At 42.6% G+C, this 12,511-nt stretch overlaps 1 protein-coding gene and 1 long non-coding RNA gene across 2 annotated transcripts in view; one reads left to right on the top strand and one right to left on the bottom strand.

The window, feature by feature from the left end:
* The window catches only part of fbxw10 (F-box and WD repeat domain containing 10), a gene marked incomplete at both ends in the record, with an annotated part of 10,173 nt that extends 5,762 nt beyond the window's left edge, over positions 1-4,411 (bottom strand). The window contains 7 exons of the mRNA XM_080835537.1: positions 126-329; positions 662-768; positions 1,473-1,586; positions 1,889-2,016; positions 3,097-3,312; positions 3,578-3,763; positions 3,880-4,411. Of these exons, the coding sequence (XP_080691663.1) occupies positions 126-329; positions 662-768; positions 1,473-1,586; positions 1,889-2,016; positions 3,097-3,312; positions 3,578-3,763; positions 3,880-4,411 (1,487 nt within the window). The remainder of the gene's footprint in view (positions 1-125; positions 330-661; positions 769-1,472; positions 1,587-1,888; positions 2,017-3,096; positions 3,313-3,577; positions 3,764-3,879) is intronic.
* A 7,106-nt stretch (positions 4,412-11,517) lies between these two features.
* On the top strand, positions 11,518-11,964 carry LOC308362031. Its single transcript, XR_013968568.1, has 3 exons — positions 11,518-11,574; positions 11,730-11,771; positions 11,876-11,964. It is a non-coding gene; the product is annotated as an uncharacterized lncRNA (long non-coding RNA).
* Positions 11,965-12,511: the final 547 nt, after the last annotated feature.

Raw genomic sequence — 12,511 nt, 5'->3', positions numbered from 1 at the left:
GACAATCCAGCATACTAGATTGCAAGTACAGTGCATACAGCCTTAGGATAAAAAGTAATTATAATTGTAACCATGTGCCATATTTAAACACAGAGTATGTGTTTGTTTTGGGCCTGAATACGGACCTGATGCTGAGGTCGTATCCGGCACTGATGACTATGCCCTTGGCTTCACAGAGCAGCACGGTGTGGATGCTGCCAGCGTGCCCGTGCATGGCCGGTAGCACCTCCTTCTGTGCCACCACGTCCACCAGGCGCACCACGCGGTCCTTGGAGCCCATGGCCACCAGCTGGCCGCCCGCGTAGTGTGTCACCCGCGAGGGGTCCTCCCTACAACGACACAAAGGCCAGTTCAAAGGGAGTTCAGCTTTCCATGGCAGATTTTTAGAGGGCATTAAAGAAAGGTAGGGCACATTCCCACCACAAGGATCCTGACTGAATTGTTTACCCGCTTGGTAAAACCAAACCATATATTGTCAAAATAGTAAAGATACAGTATAAATAAAAATGAATTAAAAATATGTGATTTCTAAGTACAGTTAACCAGAAAACTCAGTAATGCAGCTCTATTAATGAACCCCTGGAGAATGGCACAGACATTCGCCGTTGTTCATAGGAGACGTAAACCCAGACGGTGCTGAACTGCTATGGGCTTGACTCACCTGCTCTTGAGTAGAAGGATGTTGTAGGTTCCACAGAAGACATTGCGCTCCTCCATCGACACGGTTTTGGTGATAACACCGGTGTAGATGGCCTCAAACGTCCTGCCCTGCAGGAGGGCACACGGCACACTCAGATCTGGCTAACTCGTATTATTATTCTCATTATTATTACTTTTTATGATTATCTCTTCATTACATTTGATATGGGTGTGAACCTGATAATAAGGCTAATGATTACTTAGGGCACGCTTAGATCTAGCTAACTCGTATTATTACCATTATTATTATTATTTTTACTTTTCTTAATAAGACTTGATATGAATTAGAAGCTGATAATAACTGTAAGGATTACTGGCTGTCTGTATGTATATTCATTCATGTCCAACAATGTTGTAAAGGTAAAATTTCATTTTCGATACTGAAACAAGGAAACCAAGTTTCAATGTTGTGCTAATTCGCTTTGGACAAATGAGTCTGCCAAAAAAAACGTAAGCTTATTTGTCTTTTCTCCAAGGACTAATCATTAAAAGATTATTTATACTTTTCTAATCTTTTCATTGCACTTGTTATGGAGTAAATAATTGGTAATTTCCTCTCTGGTAATCTTCCTGTCTATCTTATGCATTCATGTCCAAAAATGAGGTGTTGTGGCTTTATTCTTCCTTAATAGTGTTGTGATAATTCCACTCAACACATCCATATTTCAATCAGTCAGAAGACAAGGCAAGAAAAGACAAGAGAAGGCAGAAGATATGTGAACAAAGTATAAATCACCCTGCCCTTGTTCTCGTTTCTTGTTTCTTTTGCTTACCTTTCTAGATCGCGAGCAAGAGTCACCATGGTACATGAACTTCTCCTCATCTTTAACAGCAACCAGCACATCCTGGAACCTGGCGTAGGCGGGATTGACCGCCTTTGTGTTCCCCTGAGTGGACAGGCACACAGAGAGAGACACAACACTTGAACTGGTTCAGATGTTAAAGGGAAACTTCAGGATTGTTTTAACCTAGGCCCAATTTCTAGATCCTTTTGGGTTGAAACTGTTACTAAGGACAATTAACGAACAAAATCAGTTCAGTATTGAGTTAGAATGCTATAACCAGCAACCGCAAAACGGCTATACAATGTAATCCCATGGGGCAAGCATCAAATCAAAGTAAGCTGCTGGTTTTTATAATGTTATTTGTCAGCCTGAGTTTCTACTTGTGTACATCATGTACAACATACCTGCAGGAGCATGACCTTTTTCTCTAGAAGCTTTTTCACACAGTCTTCCTCCTGAATCTCTTTGGTTAGGTATCGCCAGTGTTGGGACACAGACAGACAGCTGTAGAGGGAGGTGTTATCCAGAAGGCCTGGGAGAGGCAGCAACACATACCCTTACATCAGTCAGGGTCCGGCTCACTGCCATCTTAGACATGGGTTCGCTTTTTTTTCTTCTCTTTTTACTTATTTTTGAAAATGCATCAACAATATTCAGCTCCAACCACTGTTCACAGAGAGAGATGTATGTATGAGGCATCAAATAGAACTTTGACCCTGGTGCCAAAGAGTTCCATTACACTGTCATGGCGACCATGATGTAATAACAGTTTAGTATTCCAAGATTTGGTTTCACTACTATGGTGTTACAGAATGCTTGCAAATGCAGGGCAACAGTGGCCCCCACTTCAGTCCTCCCTTGTTGAAACACAGTCTTCAACATCAGCAAAGTGTTATTATGAGCACACAAAGAAGGGAACCATGTACAGTATGTCTACACGATACAGTGATACGCTTTGCCCAATGTGTTTGATGACTAGGCTGGATGATCCAGGCATTTGCTCATTAAGCTCATCAAGATGCCAAAAATGTTATCCTGTGATGTGAAAAAGCAAATATGTTTAACAGTAACATACTGTCTGGTCTCCATATTCCAGCAGTGAGTCAGATTCCTCTGGGGGTTTAAAGAGTGAAGAGTGGCTGCCACACGAACAAAGCCTTTTTGTTCCAGCCCTGACTGCATCATTATCTCCAGGGTGATCTGCACTGGTTACTACGGCGAGGTTTACTCCCTGTAGAGCAGCAGTTATACGTAGCTCCTGGTACTAACTTGTTTTTAGTGTTGTGATGATATTAGACCTTTTACTCACAGCCTTGATCGCTGTAACACTGTAGCAAACACAAACAAAGAAATGTCTGATCCATATAAAGACACAGCACAGGGTATGACAAATCACCCTGCCACTTCAACAGCCCATATTAAGTTTATGCCCTCTATGTGACAACAATGCTCACACATGCACAGCTAGATATATAGTCAGATGAAAATATAGACAGACAGACAGACAGATAGAGAAAGAGAGAGACATAGAGAGAGAGAGACATAGGGAGAGAGACAAAAAGAAAGCAGAAGAGCGAGAGAGAGACAGAGAGAGAGAGAGAGAGATCCGTACCTAGAATCGTCTTGCTGATTTGAACAGGAAGCCGACGGATGAAGTCGCGGTAGCGGCATACTCCTGACAGGGACCTGGCGGACTTCGGCACAACCATGAGGGCAGGGTCATCTGAGTAGGCCGAGTCTGCATCGCTGGCATCTCCACCATCATCACACCCAGAGGTCCCGCTGTAGCCGGCATAGTTGGCCTCCTTATGTCTACTGTCACTCACTGCTGCTCACGTTGGTTTCCGAGACACATGGGCATACACAGGGATCGCAGGGAAATTAATCCACACGTTCACCACAAATAAACTGATGCAGATGCAAACACAGAGCACAAGAGCGCACAGAAGGTGCAAATTAAGAACCAAATAATCACACAAATTCCAAATAAGTGAACGACACTCTATGATTAGCATTCAGCTAAGAAATGTTCATCAACATCCAGGATTAATCATCAGGATCCAACTGTCCCCCCCACTGCTGTATCAGCTTACTGGTCAGAGAGCCGCAGCCTGTGTCCCTGGGAGTCTCCATTACGTCATCGTCCTGACAGTGGTATGGGAGGTCCACAGCCCCATACACAGAGCTGGCACAAATGAGCAGCTCCAAATCCGGATTTCCTTCCGAGCTGAATGAATAATGTGATTCTGGTATTGAGGTGATTTCATCTTGCAGGTCACCTAAAGTCGTCAGAAATGTAATTTAGGTCATTGTAAAAAATAAAATCACAAATATTAAGGCATGCTTTAAAATACATTATTTTATAGCTGATTTTTTTGCCATAATTCGCCCTCACCTGATCTCATAGTAAGGGGCCACTTTTTTTCTCTGACTAGCAGAACATGTGTAAAGTTCCCAAGGATGTGAAGGAGTTCCGTTTCACACAGAGACAGAATTCCCATGAGGTAGTTCGATTTGGTCCAGTTCGAACTGTGGCTGAACCAATCCCATGTCTGGGTAATCTCCTCTCTTAGTATTTCGGGGTCCAGAGCACGATTTGGACCGCAGAAGCAGTGGGATGTGTCTCCAGACAGACCTGGTTTTACTCTGGACCTTGCGTAAGTAAAGTCCTTGCCCATTGTCACTTTCAAGACATTACTGATGTTTTCAAGAATACCGGAGTTTTCGCACCGAGCGATAACACCAGTGAGAAACTTCTTTTTCGCCAACTCCCCTGCCTTAAAAAACCACTGTGTGGTCCGTAGGAGTGTTGAAGAAAGCACACAAGACTGGCAGTTTCCACAGCTGAGACCTGGATCTTCATCTTTGCAGCACCAGTGACAGTCAGCCACGAACTCGGTCTTACCCTCAGCTTCCAAATTTCTCATTACTAGATAATGTAAGATTGTGTTGAAGTTCACTTTGAAGTTATCGAAGTTGCATACACAGTTTACAAATGTTTTGCTTAGTCGTAATGTAGTTTTAAAACATATCCTATGCCTTGCTTTAGCAATGTTGTAGACTGCTCATAGAGGTTTTGGTTGCTAGTAGTTTGTCGGAAATCTTTCACTTCCTTGATAGAAGCTTGCTACGTTGCCATGCAACAAGTAATCCAATCGAGACGTAAGGTGAGTGAGTCTACAGCTGTGTTGCAGGGAACTGAGTTGAGGTTTCCTGTTTCCATTACATGTTGTCGTTGTCTTTCTTTGACTTGTTGGACAACAAGTGTGGTAATGTTAATTAAATTAAAACAAGTGCGCCGCCCGGGAATCGAACCCGGGTCGCAAGAATGGGAATCTTGCATGATACCACTACACCAGCGGTGCTGTTCATATGAAAGCTAAAAATAAAGTACATAGTTCCAATCAGTTGGGGAAGACATGAAAATGCTTTACATTTTACAAAATGTTATAATTTTAGTTTAAAACATTTAAAAAAAATAGCGACAGCATGTGAAGAAATAACTGTTTGCACGTAATGTAAAAACCACCAATGCATTATGTTGCCCGGATATCTGCTGAAGTTAGCATGCTAATTAGCTAGACTCGAGCCACTCCGTCCGCTATCATACCACTTTGTACCTCAAGAGGCACTAGTGAGTCACTGTCTTGATAGCAAGCATATCACTGATCTCAAAAAGTTTATTTTTGAGCTCAGTGAAGCATATCGGTCCACCTCTCCACTGGTGTTAGGCTATTTCCGCTCTCGGACCACCATTGTAGTGTATTGTAATTAAGTGTTTTCCTGGAATCTCTAAATCATATCATAAGTAGTCTTTAAAAAAATCAGCCACCAAACTGGAGTTCATAGCCTACTAGAAGGTTCTCAATATGAAAAAGATGTATGCTACCCACTCTAAAACATATAAAAATGTCAAGGGCTGTTGAAAATGACTTAGGTAATAAATCAACTACTGCAACCAATGTCACTTGGAAAAATGCATGTCTGACGAGACTGCGAGTGTGTTCCAACAACATAAATATTATTTTTGTTTTGTTTTTATTCTCCAGAAAAGATGGCCCCTGTGAAGGACCGGATGGTCACCCCACGTTATTTTTGGGATGTGGCGACTGGACTGGGTGAAGTTGAGGGGGGAAACACTACACAGGAGATTGTGGTTTTCTTATAAAAATATATATATATATATATATTTACACAGGGCTATAAACCCCAACACAGTGCCCACAAAATAAACAAACAAAAACATTCAGGCCGTACCCCTCGGAACTCAAGTGCGTGGCACCCTGGGCACCTGCTTGGCCGATTAGGCCCAAATAATGGCACCTTCTCAAGGCTCAAAGCCAGGCCCCAAACTAGGCCCACGCACTTAGCTCAAAGCTAGGTACATTGCTAGCCACTCAAAATAAACACATGAACTAAACACATTGACTAGGCACATTTAACAAGGCACAGAAACTAGACATAAAAACAAGGCACAAAGACAAGGTACAAAAACAGTATCCACACATCTAGATACAAAACCAACTTCACCTAACATCAAGCAAGTGGTTTCTTTGTTCAAACCTTTCACGGCCTCTCATGCCTGTCTCTCGCAGCCCATCTCCCTCACATGAAATTAGGCACCCTTTAAATAGGGCACAGCCACAGCGTCTTGATTAGTGCAATCATTGGCATCAGGTGAGCCAGGAACCCACCATTATGGGGGAGGAGTCCAACAGTCTTAAAGGGGCACCATCCCTTTTTGCCACAGTGAGGAGGGGGAGAATTCACCTTCTCACAGCCCCACTCAGACATCCAAGCCTCCAGTCCCAGCAAAGGTGCCTGGGAAAGGAAAGACACTTGTTGAAGTTGCTGTCAAACCAGCTGAAGTGGGTCTCCTCTTGAAAATGACTGCTGGCTCACTATGTTATTGAATTCACCCTGGAGATTATATCGGCATGACCAGGGCAAGCGTCACAGCCCACTGTGTCCCAAAGGCTGTGGCTGTGTTTTCTTTCTTTGTGTGTTCCCCTGCATGTGTGCTGGTAGTGTGTTAGGGGGCAGTCAGTCCTATACAGGACACCAGCGCGCAGGGGTAGCAATGGTTTATATCTGCTCCTCCTCTTCTGCCAGCAGGTGCTGGTCTTGGAACGTCGGTCGTGGACGTGTGACTGTCGGTTCATTCTTATGCACCTCTGTCCCTTTTCCCCCAAAATCATAATTTTCCACCACCTCGTTCACACAACAGACTGTGTCATCCACCCTGTAAAGTAACTCCTATTCCTCTGTTAGGGGCCTGTAAGGTTGAACCTCTCAGCATCTGTATTCTGCCCTTCCGGGCATCATCATTCATTTCCACTATCTGAGGTTCCCCCTCCCAACTTGGCTGAGTGTCTAATTTAATCTGTGTGTTCTCAAATTAAGATTGGCATTTTAACTTTTTTCTCATTCAATTGAATTGACACTTGAGCAAAAAATGATTCTAGCTGTCCTTGTCCTGACAATCCTAAATCCTACTATCTTTGCTGCTTTCCCTGTGCGAGACCGTTTTTGGCCTCTGTTCACCCTACACAGGTGTAGTTTGCTCCAGCGTCCCCCATCACCATACTATTTTACCCATTATTTTGACGTACGGCTGGTTCTCCATCTCCATCACAAGCTGACCCTCCCCCGTAGGACTTTCTAGGCCCGATCTATCATACGCACCCCGAGATAAGGAGGCTGGACTATTGGGTTCGCTCATCAGTGGCTCCCCCTCTCATCTCCTCTGGGGGCAGATCCTGGACCGGTGTCCTTTTTTGGCCAACAGGTTGGCGTGTCATTTGCATTATGCTATGGTCCCGCAGCACCCCCCTCGGCCTCTGCCTCTTCCCCCAACCCTGTTCTTGTTCTGTAACACACCCCATTGATGCCCTTGCACCCAGTATGGTGGCCCATGTGGAGGAGGTGGGGGCCCATAGGCTGATTTAGTGACGAACCCGGATAAGTTAACTCCGAGTAAGTGGGAAACCTCCTCAACAAAACAAACCATAGGGATCCTTGTTTAGGAGGTTTACTACTTACTATGAGTTAACTTATCCGGGTTACTCACCAAACCACGTAATTGGAATACCCCCCTGGGCCCTGTTCGGCGTACAACTGAAGCTAAGATAATTAATTTAGCTCGCGACATGAGATAATATAGCTCGCTAAATGAGAACAGGCCAAGCCGGTCTGGCGACGTGCGCTAAAATTCTTAATCGTCGAGTTAAGTTGTCCCAGGCTAAAAATTGCGCGTGCACGTCCTGCTTCAAAAGGCAGGAAAGGTCGATCACCAAAACCATGATTTTTTTTAACGTTACAATAGTCTAAACTCAAAGAAAAAGACTCATTTTTTTCTCCGCTAAGGCAGGATATGACCATGAACGTGTTATGAAGAATTCAAGACCATAATCATGTCAAAATTCCACAACTGTCTATAGGCTGTCTAGGACGTGATATCTTTTTCAATGTCGAATATGTAACTTTGGTGCAGCGGTTAGAGCTCATGGATTGCATGCAACCACTCGCTGGTTTGACCCCCTTAGCCTCCGTTGTAATTGTTGTTTTACATCTCCTTGTAAATCGCTTTCAATAAAACCGTCTGCGAAATGACTAAATGTAAATGTATTAATAAGATATTCAATAAATTGAAGCAATGAAAATCTATTGTGTGTATTTCTCTCTTCTTATCATGCATCCACCTTTTCTACAAAAATGATATGCTGTGAAGTAAACTGAGGTAGATGTTATTCACTACTGCACAAACACTAGACACGTTTGCAAAACTATACGTTTGCAATGATGTAAGTTGCCATAATCATGTCAAAATTCAACACTGCCGCGGCTGTGACAGCAATATAAGAAACTGTCTATAGGCTGTCTAAGTTGTGATATCTTTTTCGATGTCGAATATGTAACTTTGGTGCAGTGATTAGAGCTCATGGATTGCATGCAACCGCTCGCTGGTTTGAACCCCTTCGCCTCCCTAGTAATTGTAGTTTTACATTTCCTTGTAAATAGCTTTGAATAAAAACATCTGCGAAATGACTTAATGTAAATGTATTAATAAGAAATTCAATACATTGAAGCAATGAAAATATATTGTGTGTATTTCTCTCTCATCATGCATCCACCTTTTCTACAAAAATGATATGCTGTGAAGTAAACTGAGGTAGATGTTATTCACTACTGCACAAAAACTAGACACGTTTGCAAAACTATACGTTTGCAATGATGTAAGTTGCATTTGTTGATGACGTATGGTTAATAACATCGTAATTGTAGAAGGGACATAAAATCAAGATCTTAAACAACTTTCGCCAATATCTCCGTAATGGAGATGGGTTATGTGCTCAAATTTCCTGGGATCAAAGAAAACGTTTGTTTTCATGTGCAAACTAAAAATCACGTCTCAGGCTGTGCATGAAAGTTATTTCGGGTTTATCAACTGTACCAATGTCTCAACTGTACTAATAGGCTACCACTGTCATATAATTATGAGTGCTTTGTTCTCCGACATTACAAAAATGAAGGCGTTCGACGGTGGTGTATGCAATAAATGACTCGAGAAGGTATTCTAAATTAAATATTCCTTGCCGGCTGGATCGGTAGCGCTCATACAAGAACTCATCATCATAGAAAAATGGATCTTCTTGGCGATCGCAAAGAACTCTTCCTACGCTAATCAAACTATAATATGACTCCTTGTCAATGGGATCCCTCGTTTTGGCGTGGGTGTGGCAAGTTTAGCCAGCTAAACTTTGGTTAGCCTGCCCTGGAGCAGGTTAGTGCTAAGCGATATGTTACTATGGTAATTTATCAGAAGTTGCTTCACTGAACTCGATAAAGGGGCGTCCTCTATTTTTAGCCTGGAATCTAGCTCCCTAAACCACTTAACGAGCGTCGCCGAACAGTACCCTGGTCTAACATCAGTCAGGCTAGGTGTGACAGCTCGTGCTCAGTGGCGGCGCCAGGGGGGGGGCTAGGGGGTGCTAGAGCACCCCCTAGATTGGCCATAGCACCCCCAAGAAAATAATGGTTTATTTAGGTCTATTATTGTTATTTAATTTCATTCTGAGTTCTTAATAAAATGTATTGTGTGATAATAATATTTTAATCACAAAAGAAAATAACAGATTGAAATTAACAGATTGTTCACGTAGCACGACACAGACACGTTGCGCGTGAACGTGATTGTTCAATGAGTAGTAGGCTAAGTAACAGTAATCCTCGCGATCGGTCAATTCTAAGTCAAGCGTTCACAAAATCACGAAAATGAATCGGTATTTGATCCGCAAATTTCCTCGAGTTGAAGAAGATGTTCAAGAGGAAGAAAAAATGCAAGAGGTATTGGATTCTGATTCTGAAGAGGAACGTCCTGGTCCAAGTCAACCCTTCACCTCTACTGAGGGCGCTGCTAGCCATGCTGCTAGCACCCTGGGTGACTTTTAAGCATGAACGCCCAGGATGGTCCGAAAAGACCAATATTACAAAAATGTTGTGGAAAGCTTGCGCTACACTGCTTGTCAGGGGATCTCACAGCGAGGCCACATTGAAGAGGAGGATTCAGCAAACAGGGGTAATTTCCGCGAGGTGCTATCTGTAATTGGAAAATTTGATAAAACCGTTCAGAAAAAGTTAGATAACAACCTGTCAAATGCAAAGTATGTGCACCATGACGTGCAGAATGAGATCATCAATGTAATGGCAGAAATGATTAGGAAACAATTAAGGGATGTTTTAAGCATAGTTTTGTGCGTCTTTAGTTAGAAGTGTATTGAACTTGGTATGTTTAGTTTAATTTGTCGCACATGGTAGTGGTGCCCTGGTAGTCATCTGGCGCAAACTTTAATCCACACACTGAAGTAAGTGAAGTATTTGGGATTACGTTATCTATAACATGCTGCATCCATTTTGACCGTCGGAGATGAACGCGGCTTTGTGCGCGTCCGTCAGAAGTAGCCTAATGATAATAATAATACGATCGATTTGAATGGCGCTTTTTATGTACCCCAAAGACGCGTTAGAGATCAAACGTGTAAACATATGTGACGATATGGTGGGGAGGTGTTGTAGTAGAGAAAAATGAGACTCATATGCTATCACCCTAATTTCATAGCACCCTCAGTAAAACGCCGAGCACCCCCATAGCACCACCAGAAAAAAATCTCTGGCGCCGCCACTGCTCGTGCTTCACACACTGAATTGCTCCATTTTTTGTTTACCAGATAAAAAAGTCAGTGTACTTACACAAAATATACAACACAACAGTATGGTCTTAAGAAATATACAGCAGGGAATAATGAATACAGGTGAAACAGTTTATGTGAACTGTAAACACAACACATAGGGCAAAGTGAAGAGTGCAGGAAGTGCAGAGAAACATATTAAATGGTAAAAAAGTAAATGACGTAAGAGGGAGAAGAGAAATCTGTGTGTGTGCATGTGCGTGTGTGAAAAAGTGTGCGCGCTTCACTGATAACAAGAACCTAGAGTCTTTAACACAGGAGCATTGCACAGTCACAGTCACAGTCACCAGACTTTACCTCTGTGTTTTGCCCGTGTTGGACATTATCTTCAGGGTTTCAGTTCTTTGTGCTTTGGAATCCCGTTATTTGTGTTACTCGAGCGACTGCTTCTATTTTGGGACTGTTTCTCGAATGTGTGGGCGTGTCATTCAGTCTCTCGCTGCAACCGGTTCATCTTGGGGCATCCAGGTCCATCGAACTGTTTGTATCCTTAATCGCAATTTTCGCTCGGCGTTTGACCGGTTTTGCGCTAGACGGTTGACTATTTGTGGACCAACAAGGCATTAAAGAGGAAAGGTACGCGATTAATATGAGTGCAGTGATGGTATGCAAGTGTCTGAATATATTTAAGAAGACTGCGTTTGGAGTAAAAGGCTAACTTGAATTGTGCGATGAGTTAGCACGTTTCAGTGAATAGTAGTGACGCAGGCTGATTTACAAAAACGTTAACCGTTCAAAGTTAATGCTGACATCCAACATGGTTACCTTGTCTTGCAGGCTGTAACGTGTTTGTGGTAAAAAGCAACGCAAATGAGTATCCATGAAGTCGGTAAAAATGCGATGTAAGCTGCAATGATTTCTCATCTCATGCATCTAGGTTCCCTGTAGGGAAAGCTTCTACTCATTTTGAAAACATAGCTAGCATGACCAGGCATAATTTTTAGGCGTACAATATTCCCCTACTATTCACTTTCACTGCTTTTCTTCTTTTTAAAAGGACTGTCGGACAGCATCATGTGGATCTTGATCCTCATACCATGTTAGTATCTGCCAATGAAATACATAATGCATTAGTCATGTAAAAACATGTATTGCAGTAATAATAATAAATGACCCCAAATACAACCATGTTTCCACTCTCAGCTTTGCTTGCAGAGCCCTCGACCTCAACCTCACTAGATTTAACACAAGCAAAAGGCGTGTTCAACACCACTGTGAAGTTGCCTTGTGAAAAGCCGTGTCATGGTGTTGTGAAATGGGAGAAGGTGAGACCTCCTCCCTCCCAAGTGATTGCTCACTGTGCAGACGGTACCTGTGCTAATTTTGGGAACAAAGCCACAGTCGGTCTCTCTGGGAACATCTTCCTCTTGCTCCCTCAAGCAGCACTCACTGATGAGGGAGGGTATGAAGGCCACTGTGATGATAATGTAATTTGTGACGTCACACTGGAGCTTTCAGGTAAGTCAGACCTATCTACAATCTGTATATTTTCTCATGTAAAATACTACGCATCGTCAAACACTCTTACGGAGCACATTTTTGAGAAAAAAATCCAGTGGGTGAATATATACAGCCGCGGAAAAAATTAAGAGACCACTTCAAAATTATCAGTTTCTCTGGTTTTACTATTTATTGGTATGTGTTAAAGTAAAATGTACATTTTAGTTTTATTCTATAACCTACTGGCAACATTCCTACCAAATTTCAAATAAAAATATTGTCATTTAGATCATTTATTTGCAGAAAAATGACAATTGGTCAAAATAGCAAAAAAGATGC

Source organism: Sprattus sprattus (genome assembly GCF_963457725.1).
Source record: "Sprattus sprattus genome assembly, chromosome: 3".
NCBI lineage: Eukaryota > Metazoa > Chordata > Actinopteri > Clupeiformes > Clupeidae > Sprattus > Sprattus sprattus.
This window is presented reverse-complemented; position numbering and strand designations above follow the sequence as displayed.